At 39.2% G+C, this 13,079-nt stretch overlaps 1 protein-coding gene across 5 annotated transcripts in view; it reads left to right on the top strand.

Moving 5' to 3' along the window:
- SEL1L2 (SEL1L2 adaptor subunit of ERAD E3 ligase) overlaps positions 1 to 13,079 on the top strand; it is a 127,156-nt gene that overhangs the window by 34,824 nt on the left and 79,253 nt on the right. For all 5 annotated transcript variants that reach the window (XR_009496833.1, XR_009496832.1, XM_059892882.1 and 2 more), the window contains exon 2: positions 3,902 to 3,957. Coding sequence is in view for 2 of the 5 variants with exons in the window: in XM_059892880.1 (XP_059748863.1) it covers positions 3,902 to 3,957 (56 nt within the window). In the remaining 3 variants the exon portion in view is untranslated. The remainder of the gene's footprint in view (positions 1 to 3,901; positions 3,958 to 13,079) is intronic.

Below are 13,079 nucleotides of genomic sequence, written 5' to 3'. Positions count from 1 at the left end.
TGAGTTAGACTATTATATCTCCCCCCCCATTTCACTAATTCTTTTAACTGCATTTATTTTACCTTTGATAACTGCTTTTAGCCCTGTAATTTTCATGTTAGTTTTTGACCAACTGACAGTTTGATTTTCTGGTCCAATGTATAATATATACTTTATTCCATTTAATATCCGTAATTTTCTTTTCTTACTCTAATATACATGACACTTTGTACTTCTTATTCTGTGTCTGTACATTCTGTACATACTAACTTTAATTTTACTGTCTGTACTTTGAATATAATAATGGGAATCTATCCAATCACATTGATTTTTCTAGTTATTGTTAATGGAATTTTTAAGCTAGTAGACATTGACCAAGACTGTAGTATCAGTCACTGTCTGATTTCTAATACACAAATATAATTAGACTAATTTGATTTGAAGAAAGTGCTTGAGAAAGAAGGCAAATAGGCAAAGCATTAATAAATTTTAATAGTGTATTAAATCTTTAATAATTCTTTATCATAGTCCTTTTAAAATACAAATTTACAAGTACTATTATCTTGAAGGCATCTAAGTCCTTTAAAGAAGTAAGCTTCATATAATAATGTTATTATTTTTATAGATTTTATATATTAGTGTATTAGTCACTCAGTCATATCTATATCCATCTCTTTGTGATCCCATGGACTGTAGCCTGCCAGACTCCTCTGTACACAGAATTCTCCAGGCAAGAATACTGGGGTGGGTTGCCATTTTCTATAGCTAACATTTAAACGTACTGAACATGTATTAAGTACTGTGCCAAATACTTTACCTAGATTATCTCATTTGATTAGCATAACACATTAATGAAATAGATATAAAATTATGACTTGAACACAGACCTGTTTGACTCAAAGTCCGAATGGTGGGTCATGATGCTGTATGTTGCCTCTGATAATGAGTATTCATGACCCCAAAATGATCACTTGGCAAACTTGGGATAAAGAAAGTTTTATTTGTAGTAAACATTTTCATTCTGGGATAATTTATTTTACATTCTGAATCTAAAGAGCAATCCTAATGTATATAATTGTTTGAAATATACATAATCTTTAAAAGTTTTCATATGCTTTATATTAATGCATTTGGCACCATGTACTTACTGGATTTTTATTTAGAATTTGCCAACTGTTTCTCTAATTTGACAGAGGACTAAATACCAAACAACCTGATCAGTTTCTATGAGATCTGGCTTAGGAAGTAAACAGAATTATGAGGTTAAGTGCTAAAGTTCATCAGTGACAGGATAAAATGTATCAAATTAATTTTTTTTAAAAGTCAAAGATAACATTAGAACATCGACAACCCGCTTTAAAGGACAAACTCATATATTGGAAATGTAAAATTTTGACTTCCCTATATTTGTCTTGAGTCAAGTTCTTCAGTCTGTAAAAGGTGAATGTATCACATACATGCATATTTTACTTCAGGAAATATGTGGGGTGACATATTGCTGTCCATCAAATAATTTTTCAGTAATTGAAACTGAGTAATACTAATAAAGTAGTTGACATGTCATGATTATCACCCTGTTATGATCAGATTTTCAAATTCTTATTTTTCTAAACACATAAGTTAATAAAATTCAAGTACTATGCAAAAATGAAATATACCAATGACTACATATATAGTCTATTAATATATGGTATATATAGTCTTCTGTTTATAAAAAGAGTCATTAAAAATTTCTTGTGAAAATGTTCTCAAATTTCAAAGCTTGATATAATTATACTATTCTACATTTCTCAGATATTTATATCATTCAACTGTATTAGTTTTTAGTATCTCTCTGCCACATGGATGAGTCTATAAATATTTAAAAGGTTGAATTCTCTTTCCTATGTTTTTTTTTTATTTTTTTTCAACTACAATTTTATTTTTAAACTTTACAAAATTGTATTAGTATTGACAAACATCAAAATGAATCCACCACAGGTATAGCATTTATTTACATCAGATCACATCAGATCAGATCAGTCGCTCAGTCGTGTCCAACTCTTTGCGACCCCATGAATCGCAGCATGCCAGGCCTCCCTGTCCATTACCAACTCCCGGAGTTCACTCAGACTCACGTCCATCGAGTCAGTGATGCCATCCAGCCATCTCATCCTCTGTCATCCCCTTCTCCTCCTGTCCCCAATTCCTCCCAGCATCAGAGTCTTTTCCAATGAGTCAACTCTTCGCATGAGGTAGCCAAAGTACTGGAGTTTCAGCTTTAGCATCATTCCTTCCAAAGAAATCCCAGGGCTGATTTCCTTCAGAATGGACTGGTTGGATCTCCTTGCAGTCCAAGGGACTCTGAAGAGTCTTCTCCAACACCACAGTTCAAAAGCATCAATTCTTCGGTGCTCAGCCTTCTTCAAAGTCCAACTCTCACATCCATACATGACCACAGGAAAAACCATAGCCTTGACTAGACAGACCTTTGTTGGCAAAGTAATGTCTCTGCTTTTGAATATGCTATCTAGGTTGGTCATAACTTTCCTCCCAAGGAGTAAGCGTCTTTTAACTTCATGGCTGCAGTCACCATCTGTAGTGATTTTGGAGCCCAGAAAAATAAAGTCTGACACTGTTTCCACTGTTTCCCCATCTATTTCCCATGAAGTGGTGGGACTGAATGCCATGATCTTCGTTTTCTGAATGTTGAGCTTTAAGCCAACTTTTTCACTCTCCACTTTCACTTTCATCAAGAGGCTTTTGAGTTCCTCTTCACTTTCTGCCATAAGGGTGGTGTCATCTGCATATCTGAGGTTATTGATATTTCTCCCGGCAATCTTGATTCCAGCTTGTGTTTCTTCCAGTCCAGCATTTCTCATGATGTACTCTGCATATAAGTTAAATAAACAGGGTGACAATATACAGCCTTGACGTACTCCTTTTCCTTTTTGGAACCAGTCTGTTGTTCCATGTCCAGTTCTAACTGTTGCTTCCTGACCTGCATATAGATTTCTCGAGAGTCAGATCAGGTGGTCTGGTATTCCCATCTCTTTCAGAATTTTCCACAGTTTATTGTGATCCACACAGTCAAAGGCTTTGGTATAGTCAATAAAGCAGAAATAGATGTTTTTCTGGAACTCTCTTGCTTTTTCCATGATCCAGCGGATGTTGGCAATTTGGTCTCTGGTTCCTCTGCCTTTTCTAAAACCAGCTTGAACATCAGGAAGTTCACGGTTCACATATTGCTGAAGCCTGGCTTGGAGAATTTTGAGCATTACTTTACTAGCGTGTGAGATGAGTGCAATTGTGCGGTAGTTTGAGCATTCTTTGGCATTGCCTTTCTTTGGGATTGGAATGAAAACTGACCTTTTCCAGTCCTGTGGCCACTGCTGAGTTTTCCGAATTTGCTGGCATATTGAGTGCAGCACTTTCACAGCATCATCTTTCAGGATTTGGAATAGGTCAACTGGAATTCCATCACCTCCACTAGCTTTGTTCATAGTGATGCTTTCTAAGGCCCACTTGACTTCACATTCCAGGATGTCTGGCTCTAGGTCAGTGATCACACCATCGTGATTATCTGGGTCGTGAAGATCTTTTTTGTACAGTTCTTCTGTGTACATTTTAATTTAATTCTAGCTCAGAAAGTTTTCCACTGTTGTAATTAGCTCCATTATTTGTGGAACTCTTTCAGGTTATATCAGTTTCAGGATACTTGATTAAAGTATTTAGATTATATCTGGTGTCAAGATACATCTTTAAAAATTATCAGTGAAGAAATTACTTTGTATCACATTAATAACTTTAAAGTTTTAAATTATTTTAAACTATTATTCTTTGAATTCTAAGTTATCCCACAAGTTTTTTTTAACAAGAAACTGTACTTAGTGAAAAAATTTTTTAATTTTAGTATTTTATAAAAATGTTTTGTGTATTTCAGCTATTGAAGCAGAAAAACATAGTAAAAAGCAGAAAGGAAGAAATGTCACCACACAGGTAAAAATTTTGCTATATCATTCTATTTTTCCAACACAAAATTAAGCTATACGCACTATCAACAGTACTTATTTGGTATGCTCAGAGTTTCTTAAACAACTAATTTTTGACTGTTGTTTCTGTTATTTTTTTCCAATCTCAATCCATGTTTTTTGTTCATCCATTCAACAAATAGTTACTCATTCCACTGTGAGAAAAAAAGAATGTCATCAGGCTTGAGCCTTCCTATAAGTCATGGTCTGTCTGAGGTCCTAAAATACCAAGACAAAAGGGCAGAGACCAGGTGGCTTATAGAGCCACAGATGCTTGTTAAATTTGATTAATCTCAGGATGTCTTCTGACATCTTGAAAGAATTCAGCATTTTCAGTCTGTTCTCAGCCCAGCAACCCTTGCTCCTTTCCCTGAAACCCTTTAGTAGCTTCCAATCTCATGCCAAGTAAAACCAATGTCTTGCTTAACAGGCTCTGTGATCTGGTCCTACTGCTTTTTCTCTGATATCACCTCCCTTACACACCATTCTAGACACACCGGGCTCTGTGCTATTGCTCAGAGACCCCCACACATGTGCCCCCCTGTTTTTTCTGCCTGTAATGTCCCTGAGCCCAGATATCCATGTGGCTCCCTTCCCTTGCTCAAAAATCATCTTTTAGGAGGGTCTTGCCCTAGGTATTCTGTGAAGTTGCAATCACTCTATCCAAAATTACTCACCCTATCACAGCACTTTATACCCCCCTTCCTTACTGTAACAGAACTACCGTTGTGTAACACTTTGCGACGCTTGCAGTCACTCTCCCTCCTCTAGAATATAAACTCCATGACAGCAGGAGTTTTTGTCTCTGTTGTTCACAGCTATTATCCCAGTAGCTAGAACAGTGCCTGACACTTAGCAGGCACTCATTAAATGTCTACTGATTAATGACTAAATCTAAAATCCAGATTGAACAGGAAAACTTTAAAGAAATGTTTGCATAAGTTAAAAACTCTCTACATTGCAATATTTTCTAACCCCCTCCAAATTTAGCTTTCCGCCATTACCATAACTACCACATCCCATAATTAGCAGTGGGATTGTTATCTGCATAAATAGAAGTGATCTTGGCAAAAAAACTCAGTTTGTCCTTGAGCAGGTGGAGACTGAAGGACATGTGTGCTTCATCAGGTCATCTTGTTTTCCATGATGCCTTTTGATATGCAGTGCCTCCCAGTAGCATGTAAAAGCCTTCTTTGGGTCTGAGGATAACCTTAATGTTTGGAACCAAGGATATTGCTCAGGTTCATAAGTTTCTTCCCTAATGCCAGCATCAATAGATGAGGCCTATATAGTAAACACAGGAAAGGACCCCAGCTTTACCCATGTATCAGTTCAGTTCAGTTCAGTCGCTCAGTTGTGTCTGACTCTTTGCAACCCCATGAATCACAGCACGCCAGGCCTCCCTATCCATCACCAACTCCCGGAGTTCACTCAGACTCATGTCCATCGAGTCAGTGGTGCCATCCAGCCATCTCATCCTCTGGCGTCCCCTTCTCCTCCTGCCCCCAATCCCTCCCAGCATCAGAGTCTTTTCCAATGAGTCAACTCTTCGCATGAGGTGGCCAAAGTACTGGAGTTTCAGCTTTAGCATCAGTCCTTCCAAAGAAATCCCAGGGCTGATCTCCTTTAGGATGGACTGGTTGGATCTCCTTGCAGTCCAAGAGACTCTCAAGAGTCTTCTCCAACACCACAGTTCAAAAGCATCAGTTCTTTGGCTCTCAGCTTTCTTCACAGTCCAACTCTCACATCCATACATGACCACTGGAAAAACCATAGCCTGATTAGATGGACCTTTGTTGGCAAAATAATGTCTCTGCTTTTGAATATGCTATCTAGGTTGGTCATAAATTTCCTTCCAAGGAGTAAGCATCTTTTAATTTCACCAATGTATCTGCTGCTAAGTCACGTCTGTCGTGTCTGACTCTGTGCGACCCCATAGACAGCAGCCCACCAGGCTCCCATCCCTGGGATTCTCCAGGCAAGAATACTGCAGTGGGTTGCCATTTCCTTCTCCAGTGCATGAAAGTGAAAAGTGAAAGTGAAGTCTCTCAGTCATGTCCAACTCTTTGTGACCCCATGGACTGCAGCCTACCAGGCTCCTCCGTCCATGGGATTTCCCAGGCAAGAGTACTGGAATGGGTTGCCATTGCCTTCTCCAAAGTATAGCCAAGCATAAAAAGAAAAATACGAACTACACTAGAGATCTTAGAATATTTGGGGAAAAAAAGTACTATTTTCATGTCCAAGATGGGAAAATATGCCAGGGTAGCCTGTTTGCAGACTGTCGGTCTCACAATTCCTCTGGAGCTTCTCCTTTTCCTGCCTTCCTGAGTGCCATCCTCATAGAGCACAGACGGTGAAAGTGAAAAGACCAACGACTGTAAATGGCTCTAATGCAAAGTTCCCTTATATCCCTGCTTCACTACAGCCAGGATAAAATAACAGTTTACTCAACTGGCCACATTGTTTCATGACTCCTTTATAATAAATATTATTATTTATAATATTTAGGAGTCAGGATATAATCTGACTGAAGATGCCCTCCTCATGTCTCTACCTTCATTACAGACACAGCAAATTCTAGTTGTCTTTCATAATAATTACTATTTGCACTGTAATTTTTTTAACCCTTACTTAAGTATAGCTAGGGCTTCCTTTGTGGCTCAGCTGATAAAGAATCCACCTGCAACGTGGGAGAACTGGGTTTGATCGCTGGATTGGGAAGATCCCCTGGAGAATGGAAAGGCTACCCACTCCAGTATTCTGGCCTGGAGAATTCCAGGGACTGTATAGTCATGGGATTGCAAGAGTTGGATACAACTGAGCGACTTTCACTTTCACTGAACTATGGCTATGTAAGTATAGCTAGCTTCCCTAGGCTTTCTCTTTCTGGCTTTAGAACTCTAAAATCCACAAGCACATCACCTATTCCTCCATTCCCCAACATTTAACTCTAAAAACACACCTACACATTTAAAATGATGTTTAAATACACTTTGTTTTGTGTTGAGGATCTAATATTTTCAGGAGTTCTGTGTATGACTTCCTTCAGTATTAAAGAATGATCATGATCATAGAGGGGGTAGACGCTCAGGTGTCCAGTGTCCTAGAGGGGAGTAACTGAGGCCCTGAAAGGGAGCGATTCAAGTGTATGGATGAGAGACCACTATGACAACCACCACCACCAAGAGTGAAAATGAAAACTCTGAAATCAAGAAATGGGTAGCCCAACTCCCAGCATTGCCATTTCACCAGAGGTCCCAGAGTCTTCAGTTCCTTTCTCTGTTTCACCTAAGCAGACACTTTCTGCTTGTTTTTGAGATTAACACCTTCTTCTAAGAGTTAGATTTTTTTTTTTACACATCTTGGTACTTTGATTAATGTTTTACAGTTATATAATAGTACTTTATACAACCCCTTCACATATGCTATTCATTCCTCCTAAGATTTCTGTTACAGAAGTTATTTAAATAGTTAATTATTATCCCCGTCTACAGATTAGCATAACCAATCCCATTCAAATATAAAAGATCTTTATAATACAAATTTCACTCATTCAACACCATGCCTGCCAGTTACTGGAACTTGGAATATCCAAAGGTTCTAATTTTTTTTAGCTTTGTGAAGCCTCCATTTGATATTGCTTAAACTTGATTGTGAAGGATAAGAAAGGGTAAGAAAGTATAAAGTATATTTTCAAACTTTTTGCATGTGGTAAGATACAATAAAAGTTTAAAGATTTAATTAAATATGCTGCTACAATTCTCCATCCCCTGACTCTTTTTTTCTAATCACTTGTCTTGGTGTCATACTTCTCCAAATACTGTCTTTACGTTCATTTTAACTGAAATCTGCTTGCCTCCTGACAACATTCCCTGCAGCCCTCTCAGGAATTTTCTCCCATTGGATATAATATCAGTCCTAGCTGGGGTGCTGAGTATTGCTGCCTTCTCACTGAGAGAGTAATAGGAAATAGGGACAGGGAAGTGACTCACAGGCTTCTCTCCAACTCTGCTCCTATTATTCTAGCACCCATGAAGCCTAGCCTCTTAATTCTGTTATTTAGATCTTTCAGCTCCAAGATTTGCACGCCTCTCTCTGCCCCCATGGTCATAAGCTCAGCGATGTCTTTTTCAAATCAAGCGTTCAAAATTCTAAGTCTTCAATGACAACCTGGTACTCTTTAGGTCAATCCTTCAGCCCCACCAAGACCTCAGATCTATTTGTACCTTTTACTGCTATCATCCCCCTCACATTCTCACTTCTTTTCCTACTTGGCTTTCAACTTGGTGGCTCATCATTAAAGGACCACAGTTTCTTTTCCAAAACCCTTGGGAACAAGTGCGTTTCAGAATTCAAGGTTGGTGTTTTTTTTTTCAATTGTTGTAAAATATACATAACATAAAACTTACTCTCATAACCACTTTTATGTCTACAATTCATTAGTGTTAGGTACATTCATTCATATTTTGTACAACCAGTTTCTAGAACTCTTTTCATCTTTGAGAACTGAAGCTTGATATGTATAAGGTAACAACTCTCCACCCCTCCCAGCCCCTGTCAGCCACCACTGTAGTTTCCGCCTCTGTGAATTTGATTACTCTAGATGCCTCATGTAAGTGTTTAAAATCATAACAGTATTTATCTTTTTGTGACTGGCTTATTTCACTCAGCATGATTTGCCAAAGATTCATCCATGCTGTAGCATGTATCTGAATTTTCTTTCTTTTTAAGGGACAGAACAGAAACTCTAGTGAAAGTTACGAGAAAAAAGTGGCTGATGAAAACCAGATGACTAGGGTTACCTTTCGGAGAAGGCAATGGCACCCCACTCCAGTACTCTTGCCTGGAAAATCCATGGACAGAGGAGACTGGTAGGCTGCAGTCCATGGGGTCGCTAAGAGTCAGGAAGGACTGAGCAACTTCACTTTCCCTTTTCACTTTCATGCATTGGAGAAGGAAATGGCAACCCACTCCAGTGTTCTTGCCTGGAGAATCCCAGGGACGGGGAAGCCTGGTGGGCTGCCATCTATGGGGTTGCACAGAGTCAGACACGACTGAAGCGACTTAGCAGCAGTAGCAGGGTTACCTTTTAATTGTAATAACCTGTTTATTCCCTGTACCATGAATACCTAATATGGCTATAAGTTTAACTATAATTTTATGCTCCTTGTATATAAAAATACAGAATATAAATACTCTAATATATATGGATTCTTAATATTCTCTTAAATGCTTAAAGCTACCCTTACAATGCATCTAATGATTAGTAGAGTGTTATATTAGCACTATATTACTACTATCACAGAATCTGCGTGCAATGCAGGAGATCTGGGTTCAATCCCTGGGTTGGGAAGATCCCCTGGAGAAGGAAAAGGCTACCCACTCCAGTATTCTGGCCTGGAGAATTCCATGGACTGTGTAGTCCATGGGGTCACGGATACGACTGAGCGACTTTCACTTTCACTGGTGCTATTTTACTTTTCCCTTTTTACTTTCTACTTAACCATTTTCCCACATTTCTCACATATCTTTGGATTGCTATCTACAGTTGTTATTCTGTGACTTTTGAAGGTAGATGTACAAATACACGATAAAATAATTAGCGAGATCCTTACCAAGAGAAAGAAATGTTTTTGCTGATGAATGAGTTATTTCTTCTTTGAAAGGGGTGGCTATTTTAACGAGAGGTGGCTATTGCCATATTTACTTTAAGAAAATCTTAGGCATGTTAGAAAAAAAGTATTTTAAGATTATTTTATATTCTTAACATAGCCCAGGAAAAATGAAAAATAAAAAGATCATTACCCAAAATATCTTTGCTTCAGTTGAAGCATCTCAAGTAAAATCTTACTTTAAAGGAAAAAAACTATTAAATTGGTGTTATTTTCAAATTTAAAACACCAGTCCTTGTTTCCCAAATATATGCATACCTTTATTTAATATCCAGATGGCTTGAGCCATCTAACTTAAATTCCTGGTAAAAACTGTAATTCAGACAACATCAACTTCAGTGTATCTTTGCTATATGTGTAAACATTGTCACTGTCTGATAAGTGATCAAAATTTTATACTATCTTATTAGTGTACTTTAATCCCATTTTAATTTGCTGTCTACCTTCTTCACTACTATCTAGGGCAGGGTAGCAGGGCACTACTACCAAACTTTCACTTGCATCAGAAACACCTGGGGGGCTTGTTAAAACACAGATGGCTGGGCTTCACCCCCAGAATTTTTGATTCTGTAGACTTTTGAGTGAAGATGAGAACAATTGCTTTTTATCTGTTCTGCGGGAAGAGTCACACCAGCTTCTGTAAGGCTACACGCTGGGCCAAGTTCTCCTGGATCAAGGCCTGCTGTGGATGCACCACCAGAGCTTACTCTGCCCTCTCTGGCAGAGCCCTGTAGCCCCCCCACTGCTCCCTGTGGACGAAGGCCGCTAATGAGGAGGTGCTCAGCGAGTCTTGGTTTGCCACACTCTTATTGTCTTCTCCTTTCAATAAGCCCCTACTTTTCATGTGCTTTTTCCAGAGATGTTTTTGAGCAGAATTTAGGACATTACACAGTGCCCAGGAACAGTGACTCTTTCGAAGTATATAAGCCAGGAAGAAAAGAAAAGGGACACAGATAGTTAAGGAAAGCAAGGTACACCCCTGACTTTTGAGCCCTAGGGAAAGTACGTCTGACAGGCAAGAACCCTTCCCTTCCAGTTCTTTTGCTTCTCGGTATCTCCTATTTTCAAGGAACAAGGCTCACTTCCCATTCTATGGCAAACATGACTCTCACTCCCACTTAAACAAAAAAGCCAAAACATTTTTTTGTTTTCCATGTATATAGTCACACAATTTGGAGACATGACCACATGTACAGGTATGTGTGTGTGGGGGGGTGGGGGGTGACACCAATTCCCCCCTCCACAATTCCTCCTGGCTCCCTATTCTCCTTCACCCCTGTAACTGGAATCTCCATCTGCTCAGCTGGTTCAGCAAAAAAACAAGAAGTTATCTTCAGCTTTGGCCTGGGGGACAAGCCTATTCAGTTCAGTTCAGTCGCTCAGTTGTGTCTGACTCTGCGACCCCATTAACCACAGTGCCAGGCCTCCCTGTCCATCACCAACTCCTGGAGTTTACCCAAACTCATGTCCATTGTGTCGGTGATGCCATCCAACCATCTCATCCTCTGTTGTCTCCTTCTCCTCCTGCCCTTAATCTTTCCTGGCATCAGGGTCTTTTCAAATGAGTCAGCTCTTCCTATCAGGTGGCCAAAGTACTGGAGTTTCAGCTTCATCATTGGTCTTCCAATGAACACCCAGGACTGATCTCCTTTAAGATGGACTGGTTGGATCTCCTTGCAGTCCAAGGGACTCTCAAGAGTCTTCTCCAACACCACAGTTCAAAAGCATCAATTCTTCGGCGCTCAGCTTTCTTCACAGTCCAACTCTCACATCCATACATGACCACTGGAAAAACCATAGCCTTGACTAGACGGACCTTTGTTGACAAAGTAATGTCTCTGCTTTTCAATATGCTCTTTAGGTTGGTCATAACTTTCCTTCCAAGGAGTAAGCATCTTTTCATTTCATGGTTGCAGTCACCATCTGCAGTGATTTTTAAGCCCAGAAAAATAAAGTCAGCCACTGTTTCCATTGTTTCCCCATCTATTTGCCATGAAGTGATGGGACCGGATGCCATAATAGTTTTCTGAATGTTGAGCTTTAAGCCAACTTTTTCACTCTCCACTTTCACCTTCATCAAGAGCCTCTTTAGTTCCTCTTCACTTTTTGCCATAATGATGGTGTCATCTGCATATCTGAGGTTATTGATATTCCTCCTGGCAATCTTGATTCCAGCTTGTGCTTCATCCAGCCCAGCATTTCTCATGATGTACTCTGCATATAAGTTAAATAAACAGGGTGACAATATACAGCCTTGACGTACTCCTTTTCCTTTTTGGAACCAGTCTGTTGTTCCATGTCCAGTTCTAACTGTTGCTTCCTGACCTGCATACAGGTTTCTCAAGAGGCAGGTCAGGTGGTCTGGTATTCCCATCTCTTTCAGAACTTTCCATACTTTATTGTAATCCACACAGTCAAAGGCTTTGGTATAGTCAATAAAGCAGAAATAGATGTTTTTCTGGAACTCTCTTGCTTTTTCCATGATCCAGCGGATGTTGGCAATTTGATCTCTGGTTCCTCTGCCTTTTCTAAAACCAGCTTGAACATCTGGAAGTTCACGGTTCACATATTGCTGAAGCCTGGCTTGGAGAACCACAGTTGGACACATTTAATTAGTGGTGAACAGAAAATACTACGAAGGGAATGAAAATAATAGTTTTTAAATCTGTAATACATTTATTTGGGGATGTGAGCAATTTGGATGAACATGTTATCTGTTTATATGTTAACAAGCAATCAAAGTTTCTTGTGTTTAAAATGTAAAGTTGTGTGTTTTTAAAGAATAAAACCAATTAATTATCTTCTAAACAAAACAGAATAAGCCCTTAAGTCAAATCACTAGCCTTAGCAGGATACCTTACTCTTTTAAACACGAAGCTATTCAATGTACATCCTGTATCCCAGGACTGTTTTTGCTTATGTGTTTGTTTTTGCTTTCAGGCAAAAAACCATAGGACTGGCCCTTCTTTGGAAATGTCTCTAGGCACAAGAAGCATGAAAGAAAGAGAGTGTAGTTGTTCAGTTATGTCCGACTCTTTGCGACCCATGGACAGGTTCCTCTGTCCATGAAATACTCTAGGCAAGAATATTGGCGTGGACTTCTATACCTTTATCCAGGGGATCTTCCCAACCCAGGGATCGAACCTGGTGTCCTGGGTCTATGTCATTGCAGGCAGATTCTTTACCGTCTGAGCCACAAGGGAACACGCCAGGCACAAGAAGCACGAGCTAGCCACAAATAGATTAGGATTAAATGTAGGATTTAAATGTGAGATAAACTCAACCTTCTTTCCTCCAAACTCACAAATCATTTAGTTTCTCTTGAAAGAAGATGTTCCTACTCTTCCTGTGCTTTAAGAAAGCAAGGGATTTCCCCCAAATAAGGAAACCCACACATCCATTAGGATTCCCTCTA

This window comes from Bos taurus, chromosome 13 (genome assembly GCF_002263795.3).
Source record: "Bos taurus isolate L1 Dominette 01449 registration number 42190680 breed Hereford chromosome 13, ARS-UCD2.0, whole genome shotgun sequence".
NCBI classification, from domain to species: Eukaryota; Metazoa; Chordata; class Mammalia; order Artiodactyla; family Bovidae; genus Bos; species Bos taurus.
This window is presented reverse-complemented; position numbering and strand designations above follow the sequence as displayed.